Source organism: Antechinus flavipes, chromosome 3, assembly GCF_016432865.1.
Source record: "Antechinus flavipes isolate AdamAnt ecotype Samford, QLD, Australia chromosome 3, AdamAnt_v2, whole genome shotgun sequence".
Classification (NCBI taxonomy): Eukaryota; Metazoa; Chordata; class Mammalia; order Dasyuromorphia; family Dasyuridae; genus Antechinus; species Antechinus flavipes.
Genome location: NC_067400.1, coordinates 318964014 through 318991492, shown reverse-complemented (window position 1 = coordinate 318991492; position 27479 = coordinate 318964014). Strand labels below are relative to the sequence as shown.

General features: G+C 39.9%; 1 protein-coding gene across 5 annotated transcripts in view; it reads left to right on the top strand.

Annotated features, from left to right (window-relative positions):
• The first annotated feature begins 72 nt into the window (after positions 1 to 72).
• ADCY5 (adenylate cyclase 5) overlaps positions 73 to 27479 on the top strand; it is a 251405-nt gene continuing 223998 nt past the window's right edge. For 2 of the 5 annotated variants that reach the window (XM_051985423.1, XM_051985422.1), the window contains exon 1: positions 75 to 2939. In XM_051985423.1, coding sequence (XP_051841383.1) covers positions 1785 to 2939 — 1155 coding nt within the window. In that variant the 5' untranslated portion in view covers positions 75 to 1784. Of the gene's footprint in view, positions 2940 to 27479 lie in introns of all 5 variants that reach the window. The other 3 variants (XM_051985421.1, XR_007951906.1, XM_051985420.1) reach the window with 3 other exon arrangements.

The window sequence follows — 27479 nt, the reverse complement described above, 5'->3', positions numbered from 1 at the left end:
AGGGGGCGGGGGCAGCTTGCTGAGGTTGAAGTTGGGTTGAATGCGAGGAGGGGGTGATGGGGGGGATACAAAAGAGAGAGGGGGAGGGAATAGGCGGGTGGGGGCGCAGGGATCAGTGAAGGGGACACGCAGTACCGAGTTCCGGGCAGAGGTGGGGGCGAGTGGCTACTGCACAGGGTGGTGGTCTCTAGTAGGAGTGGGAGCGGCCACAATTTTAGGTGAGGAAGGGGACGGAAAGCTCCCTCTGGCCTCCAGTCCGCCCCCTCCAAGAACAGCGACTGCGCCTCTGCCCGGCTCTTTCCTCTGTGCCCCCGGCAGAGGTTGCCGGCGGCGAGCCGAGCGGAACGGGGCGCCGAGCCCGGTGGCCCGGGGCGCAGTGGGCCGGGGGTGTGCTATGCGCTGCTGTAACCTGCGGCTGGAGCAGCGCGGGGGGGCGGGGGGAGGCGGCGGTAGGAGGGGATGCAGAGGAAGCTCCGGCGGCGGCGAGCCGGGGAGAGAGGAGGAGGAGAAATAGCGGCGGCGGCGGCGTTGGCTGGAAGGGTCGGAGTAGCAGGGCCGGAGGCGTGAATGGCGCTCTCCAAACATTCCCTAGCCCACAGACCCTTTTCCCCTCGGAAATCGACCGGGGGCGCAGTGTCTCTGCAGCGACCGGCCCTTCTCCTGGCGGGATGCTTTTGAATTTAGAGCTTCTATTTCTTCATTTTGGGTTCCCCAAGAAGCCCGCTCTGAGCCAGGGATAACGTTGCTGGTGGTGAGCCGGATACCCTCCTTCCTGTTAGTCCTTCTCCGCCTCTCACCCAGGCCGGCGACTGTGGACTTCTAAGCTGGAGGAGTGAAGGATACCGAGCCTGGAGCTAACCCTTCCTTCTGTTCAGCAGGCAGATTTAAAGGAGGCTCATTATTATTTGTGGAAGGGGGAAGCAGCTGGGACAAGAGTGGGGAAGGGGCATCCAGCAGAGGCCGGGTCTTCTCCCTTGCCCACTCTATGGACACTGGGGCCGCTGCTTGAAGCTGGAGCCACGCTTTCGCACTTGACGCGTGAGGTAGGGGATGCGGTGGCGGGGCCCCCTGCTATCCAGGACCCTCCCCCCAGGTCCCCGGAACCGTTGCTCCGCCCGCCGCCCCCTCCCCCGTCCTCTCCACCCCCCATCCCACCTCCCCACCCCTCTTAAGAAAATAATGCTGGCTGCCTCCCATACTTCCCAGTCGTTCCCTGTTCTCTTTGAGAGAAGGGCTCCTGCTCCGTATCCCTATCCGGACTCCTAACGACTCGTGTCGGCTGCTTAGCCTTGCGCCAGGCTCGGTTGAGCTTGGACTCAAGTGTGGGATCTCGGAGCTTTCTGCCTAGGCACTGCTGGCACAGGAGAGGCGTCGCCTGCTGAGGACGCTTCTCCATTCCTCCTCACTCCTAATTCCAGTCCCTGCTGAGAACAACTAAGCTGTCCCAAGGTCCCGCGACAGCCCGAGCAGTCCTCGGAGCACTGGTGTGACTTGGATTTCATTTTGGACACAGGACAGTCTTCACCTCAACGAAACCGGGTTTCCCTCTACTTCTTGCCTCCTCGGTTTCTCTTGCCTTCCTCAAAACCCCTGATCGCTCTCCCTCCAGGCGCTACCCTCCCTCGCTCAGGACGGGGGTGCCACGATGTCCCGCGGCTCAGGGACCTGGGCCGCCCCCGACGTGTGACCCAAGCTTGGTCCCCTTGCTTGGTCCCCCACCCTCCCCGTGGCGCCCCCCAGCCTGCTCCCCAGGGGAGGAGGAAGAAGCGGAGGGCGAGGGGGGCATGTCCCGCTCCAAAAGCGTAAGCCCCCCGGGCTACGCGGCCCAGACGGCGGCTGCACCCAGGGGAGGCGGGGAGCACCGCTCAGCTTGGGGAGAAGCGGAGTCACGAGCCAATGGGTACCCCTATCCTCCCGGGGGTCTGACCCGCGGCTCTACTAAGAAGACTGGGGTGGCCGTGACCCCCCAGCAGCACCGCCTGGTGAGCCGCTGGCGTAACGATGAGGACTACGACCCCCCACTGGGCAGCCAGGACCCCCTCGGGGGCGGTTTTGGCTTCAGCTTTCGCTCCAAGTCAGCCTGGCAGGAGCAAGGAGAAGACTGCTGCCGGGGCAGCCGTCGCCACCGCCGTGGGGCAGCTGGAGGGGGCAGCACCCGGGCCCCCCCAGCGGGCGGAGGCGGTGGCGGGGGCAGCGGCGGCGGGTCAGCGCCGTCCAGGCCCGGGGAACGGAGTACCGCGACCGTGCAGGGGGGCGGGGCAGAGGTGCGTCCTCGGTCAGTGGAGCTGGGTCTGGATGAGCGGCGAAGCAAGGGCAAAGCGGTGGAGGAGCTGGAACCCGGAGCCAGAGGGGGCGGGGAGGAGGAGGCTGAGGACGCGGGCAGCTCCACCGGCTCGGGATCCGGAGCCGCGCTCTCGCTGGGCGCCTGCTGCCTGGCGCTCCTGCAAATCTTTCGCTCCAAGAAGTTCCCGTCGGACAAACTCGAGAGGCTTTACCAGCGCTATTTCTTCCGCCTGAACCAGAGCAGCCTCACCATGCTGATGGCAGTGCTGGTGCTCGTGTGCCTCGTCATGCTGGCCTTCCACGCCGCCCGCGGCCACTACCAGGCTCCTTACCTGGCTGTGCTCTCCGCCGCGGTGGCCGTGGTGCTTCTCCTGGCAGTGTTCTGCAACAGGGCCAGCTTCCACCAGGACCACATGGGACTGGCCTGTTACGCCCTCATTGCTGTGGTGCTGGCCGTCGAGGTCGTGGCCCTCCTGCTGCCCCAGCCCCGCAGTGCCTCGGAGGGCATTTGGTGGACTGTGTTCTTCATTTACACCATTTACACATTGCTGCCTGTCCGCATGAGGGCCGCCGTGGTGAGCGGGGTGCTGCTTTCTGCCATACACCTTGCCATCTCCCTGCAGGCCAACTCTGAGGACCAGTTCTTGCTGAAGCAGGTAAGGGGAGCCAGATGACAGGGGTTAAGATTGCTGTGAAATTGTGTCTCAGTGAGTAGCCAAAAAAAAAAAAAATCATTTCACTTCTCTCACTCCCTACCCCATAATTCTTTTTCAAAGGAGTGTGTGAGTAGATAATCTTATAGAAAAGTCTTTTTTATCTTCCCTCCTAATGCATAAGCCCTCCTTATGAATGGGGTTGCTCGACCCCATAGCAATCACTTCAAAAACAATCTTTCCACTAATTTCCCCAAAGTTGCAGAAATGCTTTTCTTTCCCCCAGCGACCTCCCTCTTCCCAGAAAAATAGGAGAACGACGTCTGGACTATGTAGGAAGCAGAATTCCGGTAGGGTGGCTGGTGTTTTGGAGAGAATTCCAAGGAAGTTCTTTGTGATATTGTGTAGCTGATGTATTTAGCTATATGTAATTTACAGGCATAATTTAAACAACAACAACAATAAAGCATTTTATAAAGCTTGATAGTTAGTAAGCTAGAATAGGCCAGGGGAGATGGGCTTATGGCTTGGCTTTCTGTGCCTTCTGTTTATAACTTCCTGCTTTTGAGCTATTTCAGAAGTACTTCACCTGTATCCTAGGGGATAGAGCTAGAGGAAGATTTTGATCTTCTTCGAGACTTGGACTTATAGCCTGACAGAAGAATTGTAATATTGAATGAGATAGATCCAGTGTCCTATGTTCTAAACAGCCAACAAAGAACATCTATATTACCTCTATGATCTCATCTTCAAAGGATTAAACCCTTCAAGACATGTATTGAGTATTCTTCCCTTCCCGTGACAATCCTGTTGTATGTTAGTCATCCATGAATTTTTCTAAACTATTACTGAACCTGCATAACCTTTTGGCTAAAATGTGGGAGCCACTCCTCAGAAAATGGAAAGCCAAACTAACAGTATCCTATTCCATATCTTATTATACAGCATTCCCCACTATTTCACTTTTACAACTATTACCTCCCTCTCTAGTCACTTCTTCAGTCACTCTTTGGGCTCTTTGCCCTGTATCTTCAAACAAAACATGGTCCTTATCTTAAAAACATCCTTTCAGCTGCCTCTGCTAGTTCCTATTTAGCTTCTCTCCTTCCTTTCCTCCAAGTTACAGTTTTCATGTGCTGCTTCCATACTCTTTGTGCTCATTTCCTTCTGTAAAATTCAATTCAATATGAATATTTATTAAACACTTGTTGGGCAGAGTTCTAAATGCTGGGGATGCAAAGACAAAATAAAGTTTCTGCCTTCAAGGAACATTTATTTTCTCTCGTGTGTAGAATAATATTTTCATGGAAAAATAAAGGCAAAATATCTTATTCTTCCCTTTCTTTTGAAATTCCTTTGTTCATGATAATCACTCATCTCCCCCTTGTGTAAAGTCAGTGATTTTTACTTAATATTTGTCTTCCTGGATCTCTTTGTAGCATTTGCTTACCTATTACAGGAGATTTCTCTTAACTTCAGTGACATTCTATTTCCTTAGTTTTTCTCCTTTCCAGTGGAAAGATCTCTGATCTATGAGTCAGAAGACTTGAGTTTTAAACTCAATTCTGACACTACCCTGTTCTGTGACCTTTGGCAAGTCATTTAACTTGTCCAGGGACGAGGGGATTGATAAAGATCCTTTTTAGCTCCAGAATTCTGTGGTCTGAGTCTCACCTTCAAGAACTTTATATTCCTTAGTTCACATTGATCCCTTCCCTCTCTGAACTCTTCTTGTAGTTAAAATCAATGCCACACAATTGAAGCCTTTATTTCTTTTCCAATATTTTCTCCCTGACTAGATTGTAACCTCCTTGGAGGTAGGTACCTTGTGTAGTGCATCTTTTATGTACCAGGCCAGTAAAGGACCTGGTACAGGTGTTCAAAAATATATATTGAATTGTTTGATTTTTGGCTTTAGGGTCAGTAATTGAGTAGGATGAACTTTGGGTAGTTTTAGTTGAAATTATATGAAAACATTTCTTTCTAGCCTAATGCCTAGAAAATGAATGTTAAATGTTCACCTGTTGCTCAGGATGACTAAGACTACCAAGTGATTTTTCTTCCTCACCCTCCATAATTATTACTGTTGTTTTTTAATGAATAGCTCTTTTAACCTTAGGGCTTTACTTTGTTAAAATGCAGTGGGATGCTGATGCCATTTGTAGGATTATTTGAGTGCTTTGGGTGGGTATGACCCTTCACGGCAGGGAAATGCTATTGAGAAGTATGGGTGGGTACAGCTTAAATAGGACTTTAAATGGTATTTTCCAGTGGCATTCAACTTGATGTGGGTCTCTGATCCCAGCAATGAAATGCATGTCTCTGGGGAATGACCAGGAAGCCATCTGTTAGGGCCTGAAGTGGCACAACCTCATCTTACCTCTCGGATGCCAGGATGGCAGCCGAGAGTTTTCTGTGTCTTCCTCCATCTCCCCTTTCCTACTTCTCCCTCCTCCTTCCCTTTCCTTCTGCCGGCTCCAATCCCCCCACCCTACCAGAGGCTTTTCTCTTGGCCTGCCGTGTTCTACAGGCCTCTAGAGCTTTCAGGTTTTCCTGGATTTACATTCCATTTTTGATAATCCACTCAGTTGGAGGGGAGCTGTGCTGTGAGTAGTCTAGAACAGCAAGTAATCCAAAAATCCTTCCCATTTTGCTTCTGAAAGAATTGCACAGTTTTAAAATTAGCATCAGATTTATCTTCCTGATTACATCAGGGTCAGTGTGATCTAGAAATTATCTTGCATTTCTTGAACATGCACTGACTGATAGTAGTGGTCCAGGCTGACAGTTTCATATTTTATGTTTGCCACAGGTTGTGGCTGGCTGTGGATAAGTGAGTGCTGACTTCCATTAGAAGCCAGGATGTTCATCTTATTGAAGAACTCGTCATAAGGGAAACAGGGTTGGGGAGGAGGGGGTTCCTAGAATCTTATTTCTTGGATGGCACCCTGCACATAGTAGGCTCTCCATAAAAATTGGCTGTCTAAATGGATGGATGAATGCATTGAGAATGGAATTGGTATTTTTCTATACTGTGTCCTTCCTTCTTCTCACCTGCTATTTCATGCAAATGGAGTCTTCTGCCTCCTATGGGCCCATTTCTAATAACGATACTCTCTCTCCTTGCCTGTTTAATCTCTATCCCCTGTCACCAGCCTCTCTTAAAAATATTGGAAGCTACTCTCCTTTGCTCTACTTGCAAGGAGAGATTTGATTTCTTAATTAGTGTCTCAGGATGGTATTTATGCAGGGGGAAGACTTCCTAAATGGTGGGAGAGGGAGGGTACAAAACTGGTCAATTTCACTTTCCAGATATGGGGGATTGATACTTGCATTTATCATTCCCTACTCTCTTTTTATTTCCCTCCTCTTCTTTTTGGTATCTGCACGTTCCTTCCCTGCCCCTTCCTCTGTCTTTTATTCTTTTTTGCTCTCTACACGGCTCTTTTTGTATTTTGATTTCTGTCCTCCTGTGGCCCACCTGCTACTTTGTCTTTCTCTCTCACTTTATGCTGTTCTCTTATTCCCCCATCTCTGCCTCTTAGCCTCTCCTTCTGCATGTGAGTGTTTTTCTCTGCTACTGTCTCCTTTCTGGGTACAGTAGGAGCATCGTAAGGTTTTTTTTTTTCTTCTTTGCCTGTCAGAAGTCCCTCTGCTACACCCATACCATAAATAACACTCAAGCATCTGCCAAACACATTCCTCACTTGTGTTAATAGGCAGCAGTGATGCTGGAGCCTGTTGCCATGGTAACCTCATTTTTGTTTGACTGTATCCCACTCTGCTGCATAAAGCCTTTGCACGCACACAAACAAACACACACTTCTAGTATACATGTTTGTCTGTTAAAGATTGTTTGGGGAAAAAAATCTCTTGGCCAGTGTGGGGATGGTGATAGAGATTAGAATCTTTGAATGCTATTCCTCTACGGGTGAGATCTGGGTCCTGTTGTCCAAAGAGAGAGTTGCCAAGTCTCTGTCTTTTTCCCAAACAGACATAAAATCCTTGTAGAAATGTAAAGTTTAATTTAATTACTTGACATAATGAAATTCTTTTTAACATTATTCCTGAAAAAGAGGTAGAGACTCAGAAGAGATCCAGGAGCTCCCCCATATCTTCATTCTTTTTCCCCATCAGAGGGAACTGTTAAAAACACTTTGGCATTTGCTCTAGTTTAACGCACTGCCTCCTCCAATTTTCCTCTTCACCTTTTATTTCTTCCAAACCCACCTAATTAACTATGTGATTTTCAGAATGGTTTCTTCCTTTCTGTTGATTTGAACTCCCATCTGCCAACAATTGTTTGTCAGATCAGAGAAGGGCGCAGGGCCTGTGTAGGTGATTGTTCTGTGTTCTACGAGCCTGTAATTCTGTAGAGAATATAGGGATGGATATGGGTTATAAATTGCAGAACATGATTTGCTGTGATGCTGATTACAGGTCTGGGAAGGGGAAGACAATTAAGATTGGTAAGGCATTGTGTTGACTTTGAAATGGGTTCATTGTGGCTCTCTCCTTTATTCCTTTTTATTGCTAGTGACCAGTGTCTGAGGCTTCTTTCTCTCGCTGGTTCTGACACTTTGATCTCAGTCTTGACCTTTGGTCATCATCAGGAGTATAGGAGGAAAAAAAAAGAAGATATCTTCTGGTAGCATACCCTTTTTTGTAGACCTTGTTGGGGATGAAGTTACCCCAAAGAGTGAAGAACTTCGACCACATGTTCCCCTCAAGGTATTACATCCTTTAGAAAGTCTGCCTACCTTCTCACTGGTATTAACTAGAGAGAAAATGGCAGATCACGACTTTAACTAAATTGCTTCTCTGCTCCCACATTTTCATTTGCTTTTGACTACTTCTTGTTCAGATGCTAAGAGGCAGTTTCAGTAAGAAGGATACAGGGTCTGTCTGGGCTATTTACCTGCTTCTGCACCCTTCCTTGAAGGAAAGGGAATAAAGGAAAAGTGCATGGCCTCTAATTACAGGGCTCATCATGTACCACAAATTACCTTTGGAGTACCTCTATTCTCTCATGTCTGACTAGAAAGAGGAGGTTAGAATGTGTCCAGAGAAGGCACTGGGAGATTACTGCTAGCATAGGGACAGAAATGGGGAGTGGGGGATACCTATTTATTGATTGGTACAGACTCCTTCTTGTTCAGTTCTGGTGATCTGGGAATAAGTGTTGAAGAAATTTGCTTAAAATTTCCATCTCTCAGATGCTAGAAATGATTTCTAGTCATGAGTTTACTCTGTGAACAAAGTTTAATAATCCAACTTGGCTAAAGAGCATTGGTAATCAATCAGTGATCATTTTTAAATGCCCTACTATGCACAAATGTAACAGTGAAATAGCCTTTGACCTCAAGGATCTTGCATCATACTTGGGGGGGGGGGTGGCCAGAGATGCAACATACATATATATATATATATATATATATATATATATAGTTTCATCAGGAGTAGAAGGCATTAATAATTAGGGTAATAAGAAAGAATTCTTGAAGGAGAGGGCATTTAAATAAAGTAAGAAGGGAGCTGGAAGCTCTTCAAAAATGAAGGTCAAAAGATAGACCATTTTTGTCATGGTTTGTATAAAGAGATATACATACATACACACACACACACACACACACACACACATATATATATATATGAAGATAGATTTTGGATATATTTATATGATTCTATCTACCTATCCATTTATCTTTCTTTTCCTAAAGCACAATAACAGATATAGTAACATGTATATGTGTTATTGAATCTTATAACTAGAATTCAAATCTATAAATCTGACAAGAATTTTTAAAATTAAGGGATAGGAATTGGACAATCTATATATCTTTTTGTAAGTATTCATCCATATCACTTTGATTATCAGATTTGTGGCATATAGTTGGACAAAGTAGCTCCTAACTATTGCTTTAATTTCCTCTTCATTGGTGGTAAGTTCACCCTTTTCATTTTTGATTCTAGCAATTTGATTTTCTTCTTTCCTTTTTCTAATCAAATTAACTAAAGGTTTATATATTTTGTTTTTTTTTCCATAAAACCAACTCTTAGTTTTGTTTATTCAGTACTTTTCTTTCAATTTTATTAATCTCTCCTTTTATTTTCAGAATTTTAAATTTGGTATTTAATTGAAGGTTTTTAATTTGTTCTTTTTCTAGCTTTTGTTAGTTGCATTCCCAATTCATTGATCTTCTCTTTCTCTATTTTTTTCATATAAACATCTGGAGATATAAAATTTCCCCTAAGAAATGTTTTGGCTGCATTAGGGATAGGAACTGGACATGTAATTTCCTTGACAGGGAATTTTGAGGTGAGGAAATTAAATGGAGTTCAATACCTTCTCTGTAACTTATAGGCTGAGAGAACTGCCTGGAACACTAAGGGGTTAAGAGTTATGTAGCTAATATGTATAAAAAATAGCATTCAAATCCAAATTCCTGGCTTTATAAGTAGTTTTCTACCCATTATATAATGCTGACTTCTTTTTTAATTTTTTAAATTAACCACTTAAAATATTTCAAATCAAGCTTTTTTTTTTCCTGCAAATGAGCCTTAAACATTTATTCAATCAGAAAGGTAAATTGCTTGCTAAAAAGAGAGGTAAAATGCCATATAATTTTGGCAATATTTCCAAGAAGGCAATATTTAGTATCATGCTATGTTTTTCTGAAAGACATATATGTATATGTTATATTTTATACATATACATTTTTGTATTTATTTTTATTTTGTATTTTATTTGTAAATAGGAATGGTCTGCCACTTGGTTGTACCAATCTCCCTACTGTGTGATTTGACCTCCCTAACTGATTAACTTCAGGGTATCTTGTTACTTTATTATGTAAGTAGCCTTCTGCAATAGGAATAGACACAATTCATTCCCTAACCCAAATACCATCCACAGGAAAATCCTTTGAATAGAGTTTCATTAAGTTATTCATTGGCCAATCTGAAAAGGCACAAAGTTGAGAGGGATAACCAATAGTTACAGAATGAAAATCCAAAATTATCTTGGCCAGTTGAATCCTTGGCCAAAACTAACACAAGTGGAAATTTCATAGGTTAAATCATGCATTTGGGTTTAAAAAAATTAAACACATAATTATAGGATAGTAAGATACGGCTTTTCTAATAAAACAAACAAAAACAAAACTTGAAAATGATGGTTAAACTACATATTTGACATGAATCAATAGTAGTATGTTGTGGCACCAATAAAGCTCACACATCAGTAACAGACTGGATTATAGGTGGCATAGTGGATCCCATATTTGACTTTTATTAACTGAATGACCATGAGCAAATCGCCTAAATTCTTTGAACCTCATTTCCTCATCTGTAAAAGGGATAAAACTATGACTTTCATGAGTTTAATTGTCATCTCTATAAAGATGACTACCAGATTTATAAATCTATATGTTTTGATATATCTAAATTATTTCCCTTCCTTGCTGTTTCTGACTTTCTCTGGATTTAACTCATACTGAACATCTTCATCTTCCCTTAGCCCATGTCAGCTTTTCCCTTCCCTCATTCTTTTCCTTTCTTCTTTTCTCTTGTCCTGTCTTCCCTTTCCTTCTTCTTTTCCTTTCCTTCCTTCCTTCCTTCCTTCCTTCCTTCCTTCCTTCCTTCCTTCCTTCCTTCCTTCCTTCCTTCCTTCCTTCCTTCCTTCCTTCCTTCCTTCCTTCTTTCCTTCCTTTTTTCCCTCCCTTTCTTACTTTCAGTGAGGTGTGGGTGGGTTGGTTTATACGCTGTTAGCCCATTAACACGTCCTCATCTGTGCTTACTGTTGGCAGGAAAAAGTACTTGGTTAGACACCAATTCCTCCTTTTATATAACTAACCCTAGACATTTTCGTAATTTTCTCTCTCTCACCAACTATCCCTTCAACATTTTGAACTGCAGTTCTGTGGATATCACAAACTAAACATGTCCTGAGCAAAATTCATTGGGTTCTTTCCCCCAAAATTCAACCAATTTCTGATCTTTCCTAGTTTTGTCGAGCCTATTCTCTCCCTTACAGTCACTCAGGTTTATAACCCTCCAGTCATCCTTAACTACTCACTTCACTAACTCCATATATTTAGTCACTCTTCTAATCTTGCCATTTTTACCTTTCTCATGTCAGCTATCCCTTTTCCAGGTATCCAGAAACAACTTTGGTTTAGTCCCTGGACTGTTGTAATCACTTCCTGACTGTTCTCCCTCCAGTGTGACCCTGTTCCAATCTATCTTCTACCCAGCTATGAGTAATATTTCTGAAGCACAGATCTAACCATATCATTCTTCTCTGTTCAATAAAATTCAGTAATTCCTCTTTACTTTTAGTATAAAATTCTCCTGTCTTTTAAAATCCTTTAACTTGATAGAACCTTACTTTCTGGTCTTTTGTAATTCAGCCAGACAGGCTTTCTTGTTGTTGCTCTTGCTCACACACAGCTTTCCTTGTGCTGTCTCTGTTTCTGTATCAGCTGATCTTCCCTGTGCCTGGAATCCACTCTTTCCTTACTTTTGCCTTTTAGAGTCTATAAAACTTCATTCAAATGCCCTCTTCCAGGAAGTGTTTTTCTGATCCACCTTGCTGTTAACAACTTCCCTTTCCTAATCTCTTGTGATTATTCTGTACACATTTTATTTATTTAAATGTGTATATTGCACCTTCAGATTAACTGTAATCTCCTTAAGGACAATAGTTGTTTCACTTCTGTTTTTGAATTTCTAGGGTCTAGCAAACAAGTTCTGACACCTAAAGAGAACAAGCATTTATTAAATACTTCCTAAGCACCTAATGCCAGACTAAACACATTTATTAAGCATTTACTAAATGCCAGGTACTATATTAAACAGATTTATTAAGCATCTATTATGTGCCAGGCATGGTACTAAGCATATTTATTAAATACTGACTATATGTCAGATCCAGGCAACTTGATAATAGAGTAGATAGAACACTGAACTTAGAAGATAGAAAAGAATTAGAAGACTTAACTTTCTGAGTTCAGTTTTGTCTTCAGACACTTGTTAGCTATGTGACCTTGAACAAATCACCTAACCTAATTTGCCTCAGTTTCCTCATTTGTAAAATGAGCTGGAGAAGGAAATGGCAAATTATTTCAATATCTTTGCTGAGAAAATCTGAAATGGGATCATGAAGATTCAGTCTCAGAACTAAAATAACTAAACAATAGCAATCAACATGTGCCAGTTTCTCTGATAATATCTTTACAAATGTCGTCTCATTTAACATTTACAACAACCCTAATTGTAGGTGCCATTAATTCCCATTTTATAATTGAGGTAGAAAGAGGTTAAGTTACTTAAGAATCATATAGCTAATAAGTGTTGGAGGACAGATTACTCCAGGCCAGTGCTCTATTCACTGGGCTATCTGGCCACCTAGGCACCTACCTTGAAGTGCTGTTCTAAGGCTCCAGTGAGGGATCATAGCTGAAGTTCTTTGGAATCTAGAACCCACACTTTGAAACCAGCCTTCTTTTAATTCAGTATTCTTTGTTTCCTTTTGAGAAGTGCATTAGAATTACAAAATAGCGCAACAATGTATAGAACATCTAAGGTGATTCTGTTTCGATGAAGAACTCCTAGTGTTTGGGGATGCTTTCCCCACTCTGATAGAAATCTACAATGCTTCTGTCTAGGTACCATGACGATTATACCTCTACGATAATTTTTTAGAACTGCTGCTCCTACCCCCACTCTTTGGTTCCTTGCTTTCATCCAGGAGAGATTTTACTTCTAAAAAAGGCATGATGCTAAAAGGTTTCCGTCCTCTACAATTCCTGGACAGCTTTGGATGGGTAGAAGGGATGGGGGCTTCTGCCTCTTATAGTCAAGAGATGAGAGTTATAAATGTCCTTCAGAGAGCAGGTATGTAATGAATGCTGCTGAATGAGAGTAATAAAAGCTAAGATAGATCACCATAGTGAGTACAGAGAAGAGAATAAATCTGTCATCATTTAAGTGATGCTCACAGCAGTACCCCTCCCTGGGGTTGGACATGTGCAGAGAATGTATACTGCAAATACCCAGAAGTACTTCTGGGCCACTGTGGAAGGACGCAGGCCTGGAGTTTGGAAACCCTTCCTCCACTCCTCGATTGGCTGCTAACTAGCTGTGATCGATTTTGGCTAGATACTTCACCTTCTATTTCGAGATCCATTGTTCTCATTTGCCACATGAAGGGGTCTCTAAGGCCCTAAAGGACTTTAATGGTTGGATGGCCCTAGTGAGCATTTTTATGACATTGAGACTTCAGGGTAAATGAAGAAGGAGAAAGGAATTCTTGCTTTCTACTTTCTGCAGCTACTGATTGTCCCCTGCTGCTTTCCTTTCATCCTGGCTACATTTTTCTTCCCCCCTCCTCCCCCCCAGGGGATGGTGAAAGTTGGGGGTGGGGCAAGGGCAGGACTCCAAAAATATTGAAGATCAGGGAGATATCTCTGGTGGCAGAGCTGATTTAGGGGACGGGGCAAGGAAAGTGAGAGAGGAAAGGGGCCCCAAAACAAACTGGAAGGTAAGACCAGGACTGGGAAAATAAAGTAGGAGGGAAGAGGAGAGGAACTGAGAGCAGAGCTGCTTTTGGAGAGTGGGGCAGGGATGTTGTCTTAGAACAATGGGATATAGTCAGAAGAAAAAAAAGGAAGAAAAAGAAGACAAACAAACACATGGAGACAGTGGTGGCTTTATTCTTTTAAGGCCCATCTCATGTGTCAAAGGGTGAAATTATAATGATCCTATTCCCTCTCCTCCAGTCCCTGGGATTTAAGAAGCCTCAGCTAGAGGGGAGGGGCTGAGGATTTACAGCTCCTGACCTTGAGACTTCTACCTCTCACTTTAATAGAGTCTTGGTAATTCTTTCTAAAACCTAATTTTAAAAATATTTTATTTTCCAATTTTCTCTCTCTTTTTCACCATTCCCTCCAAAACCAGGAAAATTAATTATTTCATACTTTATCACACCAAACTCAAGTTCTTTCCTCTTTGAAGCATTCTGATACCCTTCCTCCAACCTGTAAAAACTCATATACCACTATATTTTGCCTCTCACTACCATGTGATTATGTATAGTATGTATTACAGCTGTCCATTTCTGTATTCATTTTTCACTCGAATATAAGCTACCTGAGGACAAGATCTTTCCTAAATTTTCTATTTTCCCTGATACAAAGCTCTTCAGCAGTTCTGTTTAATAAGAGTTTGTTGAATTGAATTGAATCCTAAATACCTTCTCTCTTAAGACTAAATTCTGGGGTTGGGGAAAGGTCTTGTGGGACTCTTGGGTTACAGTTGATAATTAAAGGCAATCTGATGTTTTTATCTCCAGATAGCACTGATGGTCCTCTGATCAGTCAGGAAGCTATCTGGGGAATAGATTTTGTTGTATTATGATTCTAAAGCTCAGATACTGCTTTCTGTCCCTTTCTGTTACAATTTAAGCTGGTTTCCTCTGGGAAATAGAGATCAGCTGCTTGGCACTGCCCATCAAATAACTCTTTATAGATATGAATCATACATTCAACATTCTTCTTAATCCCAGTTCCCTTAGCCCATTCCTTTTCACAGTACTCCAGGGTTGTTCCCCCTGTCCCCAGTCCTGACTCTGGCTCTTATTTTCAGGGAATGGAATTGCACTGGGTATCTATGTGCTCTATCTCCTTATCTCTTGTACTGGGCTGGAACCTCTTAAGATGGCTTTAGCTCATTGATTCTCAAGAGCATTCATTTTCTCTTCCCCATGTTTCAAGTCACATTCCAAATATGCTTTCCTATCTCCTATTTCCCCTTCCCCACCACCTTCCATGCTGCCTCATACCATTCACGTTGCTAACAGTTGTCTTCTACCAACATCAACAACTTGTTTGGAGTTCAGCAGCTCTGTATTTGAGAATCCTCTTGGGTTTCCAGCCGTGGCAAGTATGAGAATTCTTGGTTTATATTGTTATTGTGAAGAGTTGACTTAAGCTCACAGAATCATAGATTTAGAACTAGATGGGAAATAAGAGACCAACTAGTTCAGCTTCTCCATTTTACAAATGAGGAACCAGAGAGGTTAAATAGCTTTCCCACAATCACACATGTAGCAAAGAGTAGATAGCTGGGACAGATGTACTACTCTTAAATACACTGTGACTTGCTGTTTTCTCTAAGAATCAAACCATAGAATAAGAGGGTCTTGAGCTCAAACTGTCCTTTAGAGATCATTTAGACTAACAGTTCTATATTTTATAGATGAGGAAATTAAAGAATAGATGAAGAAACTTACCTGTAATCACACAGGTAGTGAAAGTCAGAACTGGTATTAAAATCTAGGATTTCTGACTTTAAATCTAGTACTTTTTCTGTGTAGATTAGAATTTGAAATCAAGACTGACATTTTCAAGAGAAGAATAGGCAAGTACCAGGTCATGGAAATTCTTGGGGGCCAACCTTTGTAGAGAGGGGGAAGGGGTATAATCCAAGCCTATGTTGGGGGAAAGCTTGGGAAATTTTCTGCTTTCATCATGGATTGGCATCAGACTGGTACAGAGGCCAGGGCATACTTTATTCTTGTTTGGCAGTTAAGTGTTAAGAGCTCATGAACTGCTAGGACTGAGAGTTTATTTCTGACTGGTTACCTCCAGGTTACACCCATATTTATTCCAGGAAAATACAGTTTTAAACACCTTGAGGGAAGACAACCATCAGATGCTAAGTGTCTCTTGAATTAAATGTATTGATTTTTTGATAATTTACTGGAACCCACAGGTTTTGGTATTTACACATTTCAGACTCCATGTTATTTGAAAATTCTTCATAAGTAGATTATTGGTCATTTGTGTTCATCTCTTTGTGTATAGAAATCCTGGAGTGGTTTTCTATTTCTTTCTCCCAGTCATTTTATAGCTGAGGAACTGAGGCAAACAGGGTTAAGTGACTTGCCCAGAGTCATATAGCTAGTAAATATCAAAGCGGAATCTTCCAGACTCTAAGCCCAGTACTCTATTCACCATGCCATCTAGCTGCCCATGCATAAATAGAACCTCAGAATAATTCCATAGCCTGAAGAATGTTTGAATATCTTTTTATCCAACTTGTCCAACCTCCAGTTTCTTCAACTGAAAGGCAGTCCGTTTTGTATGGACATCGAAAATGAGAAAGAGATTGGTCTAGTTGATTCCTACATTTTTCTTTGGTTTCTGACTGTGTGGTGATCCTTCAGCATAAGAATGATAGGCAGGGGGCTTTTTGGTTACTATTCCTATCAAAAGATTATTTCTCCCTTTCTATTCTCAATTTTTCTAACTTGTGAGCCCATGAAATAGATTTCTTTTAAGGGAGAGAATTTTTTGTTATTTTGTCATATTTTTTAAAGTCATTTCTGGCTGTTTCTGACCCTCTTCAAGGTTTTTTGTTTGGTTTGGTTTGGTTTGTTTTTGTTTTTGTTTTTGTTTTTTTTTTTTGGCAAAAATATTGGAGTGGTTTGCCATTTCCTTGCCCAGTTCATTTTACAGATGAGGAAATTGAGGCAAACAGTTAAATGACTTGTCAGGTCACACAGTTAGTAAGTATCTGAAGATGGATTTGAACTCAGGGAGATGCGTCTTTCTGACTCCAAGCCTCATGCTTCATCTAGTGTATCACATTGCTGCCCTGGGAAATAAAATATAAAGGATTTTAAAATCCTTTTTGTAGACCAACAACTTTAGAAGTAAAGAATCTTCTCCTACCTTCTTCAGTCCTTTCAATATATTTAATGTCAATAATGTACTAAAAGGAGAGGATAATGGCTGAATTGTTACAAGTTTACTAGATTTGGAATCTGGGAACCTCCGTTTGAATTTTTCCTTGTTGGACTTCAATTTTCTTAAAGGAATTCAACTAATATCCTTCATAGCTTTTAATTCTTATGATCTATAAGTGCTCTCATTTATTGGTCCCAGCCATATGCTGGGAAAGAACTCTGATTCAGAGTTGGAGAACCTGTGTTCAAATGTGAAGGCAGGCAGCAAGTAATAAATGAACTCTCAGTTGTGACAGTTCATAAGCTTTTGACACTTGCTAAAAATTGCCAAACAACAATAAAGTACACCCAAGTTTCTGTACATGCCAAAACAAAAAGAGGAAAATTTGTCAGAGATTAATACAGCATGGGCAAATCACTATGGAACTTTTGGTTTCAGTTTCCTCATATATAGAACTGAGGGGGTTGTAGTAGACTAATGATGTTAAACTCAAATACAATGAGGGTCCTCCAAACCATATATATATATATATTATATATATATATATATATATATATATATATATATATATACACACACATATACTCCCTCAGGCCACATATTGACTTAGAAAACCACATATTAATATTATCCATATCCTATTGTATTTTTACTTATTTTGTTAAACCTTTCCCAATTTCATTTTAATTTAGTTTGGGACTGCTGTGGCTAGTTTGACCCTTCTGGATTAGATGGCTTCTAAGGTGCCTTCTAATTCTAAATCTGTAATGCAATGTTCATTATCTTATTGAGTAAAAAAAAACTAATTTTATTGAGGAGGAAACTACATTTCATAGTTTAAATGACTTGTCTAAGGTCACATAGTTACTAAATAGTAGTTCCAGGATTCAGATTGAATTCTCCTGATTCCAAGTCCATTATCCTAATTGACAGACTAGCTGCCTTCTTCCTCAAAATTTTTTAGAGTATCCCTATTTTGATCTGTATTCAGATATAATCAGTTTTTTCTCTGGATATGAATAACATTATTTCATCATAAGTCCTTCAGAATAGTTGTGGATCATTGTATTGCTGAGAATAACAAAGTCATCAAAGTTGACACTTGCTAAAAATTGCCAAACAACAACATTGTGAGAACATAGAAGACTTACCAAGTTTTTCTGAGAGCATCTTGTTCATCATTTATCAGAAAACAATAATATTCCATCATAATCACACACTACAATTTATTCAACCATTCCCCAATTGATGGGCATCCTCTCAATTCTTTCTGAGAGGAGAGCTGCTATAAATATTTTTGTACATATAAATCCTTTTTCTATTTGTTATTCTCTTGTGGAATTCATACCTGATAGTGGTATTGGGGTCAAAGGATATGCATGATTTTATAGCCCTTTGGACATAGTTTAATATCTTTTGATCATTTATCAATTGGTTCTTCTCCAAATCTTGATATAAATTGTAAATCCCTCCTCTTTCCTGCCAAAACTGTTAAAAACAACAACAACAACAACAAAAACTTGAGATATCTATATAAGAGGTACAGTGCAGTCCTTGTGAGATCAGCTGTGGGACTCTTCTTTTAAAACATTAGCATAATGGTGTAATAGTCTTAGAATGAAAACATTGAGGAAAGAGAGTTTAGGAATCCTTTGGAATCTCTTGCTACCTTCCAAATAGTTCATGTGTCATCTTCCCTACCTGAAGCCTTTCCTGGTTCTGTCAACTGTTTTGTGCTTTCACTATCAAAACCATTTTTCATTTATTTTTAAATGCTCATATACAACATGTATATGTTGTCTCCTACAATATAATGGAAGTTCTTCGAGGTCTGGGGCTGTTTCCTTTTTGCCTTTGGATCTCTATCATCTAGCACAGTACCTGGATGTGGAGAGAGGGGTAGGCACTGAATCTAGGATTTTCCTGACCCAGGAACCTCTCACCTGGGAAAACTCTTCTCTCAATGCAACATCAGCATCTTCTCTCTTAATAGAGTTGTCTAGTACTCAGGGAGGTTAAATGGTATTTTCTATAGCTGGTAGGTGATCCAGAAGGCGCTTAATAAATTTTGTTGATAGTTTTGATTGACTTTAAAGAGAGATAATGGATCATGTTCAGGTATCTTGCTGTCCCTCTGGGTGAAACAGCAATAATCTAGTATCTACTTCTGATGTTGGTGGGGCCTTGAATCTCTTAGGGTTCTTTAGCTTTCGACAAGTATAAACAAGCATGAGGAGCTTCTCCTTTGAAGGTTTAGAGTAGAAAAGCCCAAGATTATCTCCTTGTCTATCCCCCTTTGCTTCAGTTCTTCTTTTATGTTCCAGAGGTTATATGTCATATATGTTATATTGTTATATTCTGGAAACTTTATGTAGTTGCCTCATTTCCTGCTCTCAGGCAATCATTTCCATACAGTGGGGACAAAGGTTGATGAGGAGAAAAAGTTGAGGACAAAAAAAAGAAATAAGTGGGTGATGGAATAGAATGGACAGTAGCAAGAAAATAACCATTCAAGAATACTCGGGTTTGCATTCTCCCTTAGATGCAGTTTCTGGCTGTGTGATCCTAGGCAAGCCTCTTAAACTTTTCCACACTTTTTTCTCATTACTGTAGCAAGGACTGGACATGCACTTTGGCCCCTTTCTCTGGGATAGCCACCATTGCCATTAGAGGTGGAATGAGAAATCCCAACCCACCCCTCACTTTCTGGAAGGTCAAGAGTTAGCAGAGTTCCTAAACAAAAAAAAGAGGGGAGGGCAGAACTATTTCTTCTCAACTCAAATCTTAGCCTGATGAGTTTCTTGTTTCAGTCACCAATCATAATTTCATAGTTCTTGAGGTAGTCTTTTTGTTTTACAGATGAGAAAATGGAAGCCCAGAAGGAATGTTAAATGACCTGCCTTCAGGAGGTCTTTTCCAGTTTTCCCAAGCCCCAATTATAAATATCACCCCTTGGAAGGCTACTTTCTGTCTAATCTGTATTTACTTTGTATGAACCAATTTATATATGGTTTCTCCCCAGCATTGTGCTAGTGTTGAAAAATAGGCTCTCTGAAAAACAAAACACACCTTTAAATTTAAGTGACTAGGAAATGACAAGAGTTGAAACCAAGTCCTTTGATTCCAAATCCAACATTCTTTCTGTTGTACCATATCTACCTCGCAGGGTTATTGTGAAAACCAAATTTCCCAGGGTAAACAAATTACTATGAAAGCCTTAAGGTGCTTTTAAATGTCACTTCTGATTATGTTATTTTTCAAAGTAATATCTAGTAAGTAGAAGACTCTAAATTAGAACTCTGGCCTCTTGACTTTTAGTCCAGTGCTCTCTTCCCAATTTCACATACAGTGGGAAAAGCATTTCCTCCCCAGCCATTGGCACTTTGTCTTTCTTTGGAAACTCTCCCGGCCTACTATTAGGCATTGCTTTTGTTTTTAATTTTTTTTATTATGAATTAGTAACTTGAAAAAAATTCAAAGGAACACTAAATTCTAAGACTTACCTCCCTTCAACTTTTCTTCAGATCTTTTGAAAAAAAAATATTTTTTTAAATATCTGGCTTTTACTCATGCCCAGAGTGTTCTTCCTGCCAAAAGCTGACTTCTTTTAAGACTTAGTTCAAGTTCCATCTCCTTCAGAAGGCCTTTCCCAGTTTTCCTCAAATCCCAATCATATGTACCATCCTTTGGAAGGCTACTTTTAATCTAATCTGTATTTATTTTGTATGAACTGATTTTGTATTTTTTTTTTGTATTTTGTATGAACTGATTTATATTTTTTATGAATTATATATATATATATATATATGTTCTTTTTGGTATGATTTCATTATAGCAGCATGCTAGTATTGAAAAATAGGCTTCCTGAAAAGCAAAACACATCTTTAAGTTTAATCTGCATTATTGACATTTTACCCATAGCTTTTTTTGAGTCTACACAGTCAACAGAACAATTGAGTCCTGATTTGCCAACTTCTAAGGTATAAATGCTCACATTGAAATTTTAACAAGCAGCATTACTGGATTTATAAGCTGCCTTCAGTATGTTTTTGTGTTTTCCCCCAAAAGAGTATGAACTTCTTGATTTTCTTCATTTTTCCTTGAATCCTTAGCACATATCATGGTACGTAATACATGGTCAATTCTGAGTGGGTGCTTATTAATTGATTGATTGATATAAAAGAAAAAATTCCTATGTGGGATCCAAGGGCTTACCTGCAACCAACCCAGTCTGTCAGGCTCAGGATCTAGTCTTTTGTTTCGGGAGAAATTTCAGAATTGATTTTTTCAATGTCTTTTATCATGTCCTATTTCATACGCTTATACCCACCATTTACAATCAGTCCTCCTTTCCATGGAGAGGGTATCTTTTAATACAATTACATGCAAATATATAGATAAGCATATAGGGACATACTTGGAAAAATACCATTATACTGAGAAGCAACATCTTATAGGAGAGAGGGGTCAGGAAACCAGGTTGCTGTTATTTTAGCATCTGTTCCCAGCTGTTCTACTTGTTTATCTATATATCTATGGGCAAGTCCCTTTTCAGAGCTTCATCTATAAAATGATAAAATAATAAATCTAACTCAAGGGGTTGTGTGGATCAAATAAGATAATGTAAGTAAGTTGTTTTATAATTGTAAAATGCTTTCTAAAATCATTATGAGTGTACACCCACATACGTTGTACTTGAGATCATAGATTTAGAGTTGAGAGTTTAGAGGTCAACCCAATCTATTTTCCTCTTTTTATAAAGGAGGAAACTGAAGTCCATAGAGATGAATTGGCTTATCTGGATGCTGAGTGTTCTAGAGCATCTGGGTCTTTTGATTTCAAACCTGGAATCCTTTCTATTCTGCTCTAATTGTTTCCCTTCTTTTAATCTTTTATTCTGTCATTTCTGACTCTTCGTCAACTCCATTTGAGGTTTTCTTGGCAAAGACACTGGAGTGGTTTGCCATTTCTTTTCTCCAGCTTATTTTATAGATGAGGAAACTGAGGCAAACAGGGGTTAAGTGACTTGTGTAGGGTCATACAGTTAGTGAGTATCTGAGGTCAGATTTGAACTCAGATCCTCCTGACTCAAGGTCCAATACTCTACCCACTGTACCTCTTCCCTGCCCCAATCCTACTAGATCTAATAGCTTCACAGAGTGTGGTGGGTTAGACTCAGTCCCTGACTAGATCCAAAGTAGGAATTTAAGCCAGAGGAATTAAGAGGGGGCAAGAGGAAATTTTTAGCTAACGATCTAGAACAACTTCCTCCCTCTGTAACCAGCAGATCCATAGTGATGATTACAAGAAGAAACCTAAGCCCCAGAAATGAAGACTTCTTCTAGTTAAGTCCAGATGCAGGACTGGGGGAACTCCCTGAACAACTGAAATACATCAGGGAGGAAGTGACCAGGAGAATAGTGGAGGAGCTGAGTTCCCTTCCATATCCTCTTGCCTGAGTTTCCTATCATATTGACATGGCAAAGCCAAGAGATCCCTGGGGGGAGGGAGGTTAGACTGCTGGCTCAAAGAAATTCCCAGTCAGATGCTTGACCACAGCTTCTTCTTCACCTTCTTAGAGAATTGATTTTGGCAGAGGTTATACCAAAGATATACCATTTATATATATTTTTTTTATTTACTCACAGTCACAGTCTGTTTTCTTTGCATTTCCTTCTGACCTAGAGTCTTGATCCTGGGCCAATCTCTATGACTGTAGAATACACATTTTGAGGAAAAATCGAGACAGCATGTTATATTGGCAAGAGAAGTGAATTTAGGGTCATAGAATATAAATTCAAAATTTGTGTGTCCTCCTTACTAAATTTTTTACTGTAGAAAGTTTGCTTAATTTTTTTGAGCTCAACTTTCTTATTTACAAAATGGATGGGTTGAATTAGATGATAATATTCAAGTCTCTTTCAACACTAGATACTCTGATTCCTATGGCACCCATGGGGAGGTATATTTTGCTTTCCGAAATGCCTGCTACTGGATGATTTGAGCAAGTCAGTCAATTTCCATGAGCTTCAGTTTATTTATTTTTAGGGTAAAAAGTAACAAAAATGGCTCCACTCCTCAGAATTGTTGTTAAAGGGTCAAATGAGATGTTTATAATATAGACTTAATATAACTGTAGATATAATGGAAAATATTCTGCTTATAATCCAGAAAGTTATCTAGAACTTTTTCTCTTCAGATAATCAAATATCTGGCTATATTTTCTTCTCTATATACAGATGAATATATATAGGCACTATATATCTATGAATATATAGGCAGCTAGGTGATGCAGTGGATAAATTATAAAGCTTGGAATCTCATCATCCTAGCTTAAATCTGGCCTCAGACATTTATTAGCTGTGTGACTCCAGACAGATCATTTAATCCTGTTTGCCTCAGTTTCCTCATTTGTAAAATGAGTAGAAGAAAAAAGTGGCAAACCATTCAAGTATATTTACCAAGAAAACTCCAAATAGCGTCATGGAGAATTGGACACAGCTGAAAATGACTGGACAACAAGAAAAATTCACATGATCACAAACAAAAAGATGCCCATGAAGAATGGATAAGATGATGGAGCTCTGGGCTTGTGGTCTCTCTTCAGAGAAAGTCCCCAAACTTCTCAGAACCTCAGTATCCTCATCTATAAATGAGAAGCTGGATTTCATTTCCTGTGAGGTCTCTTCCAGCTTTAGCATCTATGATCCTTTGAAGATATTTGCTGCTTATTTTCCCACATCTGTTGCAGATGAAGTAGATATATGCCACTGACATGGAAAGCATCAAATGTCACAAATGAAATGAACTACATCTTAAGAGACAGGAAATGACCACAAAAGACTGAAGTGGGAGTCATTTCCAATTAGCTCTTTCTTTGGAGTCTGACCATCAACTGGCTCATATAAAGGTCAGTATCAATACTAAATTAGAGAAAAGGAACAAGATGAGAAGAAGGCACTGTGTATAACTAGAATGGCTCCAAGCTGACCTTTCAAAAAGATTATTGACATGGAAAAAATGAGAAATGGAAAAAAAGGAAAACACTGGCAAATACCATTACCATTTCCTATAGAAATTTATCTTATGTAAGGCAATAGCCACAACAAGGAGGCCAAAAAAGCCCAGAAACCACATTTACCAATGAATACTGTTCTTCTTGCCAAGAAGAAAGGCATGTAAGCAAGAGCTTTGAACATAAACTTTTTTTTGAATATAAACTTATTTGCAAAACTTTATGGGGAGGATAGTGGGATAGTCTGAACAGCCTTCTATCATAAAGCACCTGAAAAGTGTTTTAATAGTCAAGTCTGTGGAAAGTTTGGTGGAAGACACAGTTAGGACAAAGACCCAATAAATTCCAAGAATATTCATAGATAGAACCCCTCTGTCAGCATTTCTCCAGTTATTTACATTTTCAATGGCTAAAGAGCCAAATTTGAATTCAGCACCTTCGTATGCTATATGAATAAGTAGAGATGGCTCTTAATATGAAAATGGGAAGAGTACTGGATCAATGCCTAATTATTTGTTGTTGTCATTTTAATCGTGTATAACCCCATTTTGGGTTTTCTTGGCAAAGATACTGTAGTGGTTTTTTTTTTCTTTCTCCAACTTTTATTACAGATGAGTAAATTTAGCTAAACAGGCTTGTCCAGAGTCACATAGCTAGTATCTGAGGCTAGACTTGAACTCAAGAAAGTTTTCCTAACTCCAGAGTTGGTGTTCTATCCACTGTACTACTTCTCTACTCCCAGATCAAATATACAAAGAAGAAATCTGTTTTGAAGATAACACAATTTTAAAAGTGTTGAGAGATTAATTTACAACATATCTAAAATATTTATAGATAACAAATGAGCAAAAAGAGTCATTGAGGTATTTTAAGAAAAAAGACATTTCAGAAGACATCTTCCTGTCTATTTCAAAGGCAATAATAGATTTATGAGTAGGAATTGGCCAGACCTTTACAAATCAATTTCTATAGTAGACCTTATTTCCATAATGTCACCATTTTCTTAAAAGTATATAGAATACAGGTCCCTGCTGTCTTGATTATTATTATTTTTTTTAAGTATTTGATTGGATACAGGCTTACCTCCAATGAGGTGGCTGCCAGCATGAATTCATTAGATGCAGCTGTGGACGCTAATATATTCAATGATCCCCCTTGAGTAGTATCAAGTGCGAGTCAAAGAACAGAGAGAAAAATGGTTCCCAAACATTCTTGGAGGATGTGTTCAAATGGAAGAGGGTTCTACACATGGTGAGTTCCTTTTGACCAATATTTGTTATTGTTGTTGTTTAGTGGTTTGGTCACATATGATTCTTTGTGATCCTGTGGACTAGATAGAATGTCTGAGATTTTCTTGGAAAAGATACTAGAGTGGCTTGCCATTTTCTTTTTCTTGTCATTGATGACATAGAATTAATTGCATCTATCAACTAGTAAACATTTATTAATTATTAGCCATTATTAGCCAGATAGTATCCTAGGAGCTGGGTATATACAAAGATAAAGATGGAACAGTATAACATTTATTAAATCCCTACTATTTGCCAGTAATGTGCTGGGAGCTGGATGTACAAAGACAAAGATGGAACAGTACCTGCCCTCAAGGAACTTCCATTCTATTAAGCCCTCACAATTTTTAGAAACCTTGCTCATTGAGCTTGTTGTTATTGTTATTGTTTGTCTCTCATTCCCCCTGCAGCAATGATATCAGGGAGGTGATGCAATACCTGTCAACTAAAAGAGATTAAATAAACAACTACTGGAAGAGGAATTAAATGGATAAAGAATGCCTGTTGTCTGAACTAGAATGTGCATTTGGATTTGACTTAGTCTATCAGAACAACAGTATCTGGGACAGACACTTCAGATGAATGATCAGGACCCAGAATTCAGTAGGTGGAGGAAGAGTAAAATAGACTTTATTTGGGAAGTTACACAATACTTTCAATGATTCCAAGCATACTGATCATCTCTCTCTTTTTTTTTTTCAAATAGTAATGACCAGTGTTCTATTCATCTGGATGACGTATGAGTTATGGAATTTTAGAATCTCTGAAGAATCAAAATTGACTCAAAGAATAATAGAGGGATATGTAGTGGGAATAAGTAGCTTTCTGTATATTACCAGCACTAACTTAGTCAAAAAGAAGTGGTACACTAAAGAAAGAGCCTTCAGACCATGTATGTTCAGCAGAAATAACACTGGTCATGTAGTCAGAATGAAAGACAAGCTCTATAAATGGAGGGTTGTAGTGATACTTAAGAATATTTTAATAAGACCCCCAAAGAACTTCCAGCAGACTTGGTTGATATACTATTTTAACTGATGAGAAGACACATATAAGAATCACATAAGCTGAGAAAGTAAAGATATCAGTGGAAATAATTGGATTTAGAGTCAAAAGAACTTCATTTGAATCCTTGCCCTTGTACTTATTAACTTTGTAACCATGAATGAGTGCACTTAAATCTCTCTGGCTCTCATAAGTAAAATGAAGACCTCAAAGGTCCCTTCCAGACTCAAATTTTTGTATGTGAGGCATGACCCACATTGATGAGATCATGGATCCATTAAGGTATTATTAAAGAAATATTTCTGAAAAATTGGGTGTAAATTTAATTTTTATAAATATAATGAACTGCAGAAGCTTGTTATTCATAGAAATTGTATAAGAACCCATTTGCATGATGCAAAATAACTACTTAATTTGTCTCTTGTATAAAATCATTTTTTTCATATATTGGAGTTGCTTAAACTGAAATATAGCTGTTATGTCTTTCCTCAGTCCGCAAGGAATACAACCTATTTGCATTTACCAAGTTAAAAAAAATAATTAAGGATCATTTCAAATTGAGTAGAGTGCCAGCAAAGTTTGGAAAGTTTTTCTTTTCTTTTTAAAATATCTTTTGTTTTTATATCTACCTAGATTTCTTCCTGTCTTCCTTTGTTGCCCTCTAAGAACAAACTCTAAAAACAAAGAAAGCAAACAACAAAAAAGAGGAAAACTTTAGAGCAATAAGAAGAAAAAAATCATAAAATGAATCCACACATGCAAAAAAAAATCTGATACTATAGTCAGTGTACCACATTTAAGAACCATGAGCCTCTCCCTCTGCCTCAGTTTACCCATATATCAAATTAAGATAATAATTGCACCTACCTCCCAGGATTGTTGTGAGAAATGAAATGATATTTATAAAGCATTTAGCACAATGTAGATACTTATTAAATATTTGTTTCTTTCATGTTTCCTTTTCCCTTAGACTTTAATAGAAACAAGTTGTTTTTGTGGACATGTTACCAATATTATAAGATGTAAATCTCCTAAAGGGAGGAGATCTGGGGTTTTCTCAGCATATTATGCAGATTAGCACAAGATTCCTCTCATCCCAAAATTCTATGTTCCAGTAACTGCTGTAGAGATCACAGAGGGATGCTGACATGAAAAGAAATGTAATATAGGGTAAAAACCATTGGCTTTGGAATTACAATTTTGATTCAAATCTTATCTCTGATGTTTACTAACTGTTACTTTAGGTAAGTGAATAGTTTTCTCAACCATAAAGTGAAGAAGCCACTCTAGTTGGTCTCTAAGGTTCTTTGAAATTCTAAATCTATAATCCTGTGAGTGGGTCAGGGCGTTGATGGCTCTGGAATATGGAAAAGTCAGTATTGAAATCTGTCAACACCACTGCCCATAGCCTTTGAAAGTTGGGGCAAGGAGTGGCTGGTGGAGGATGGGAGGGTTGGAGTCTCAGGGGACTTTGTCAGGCTGATCA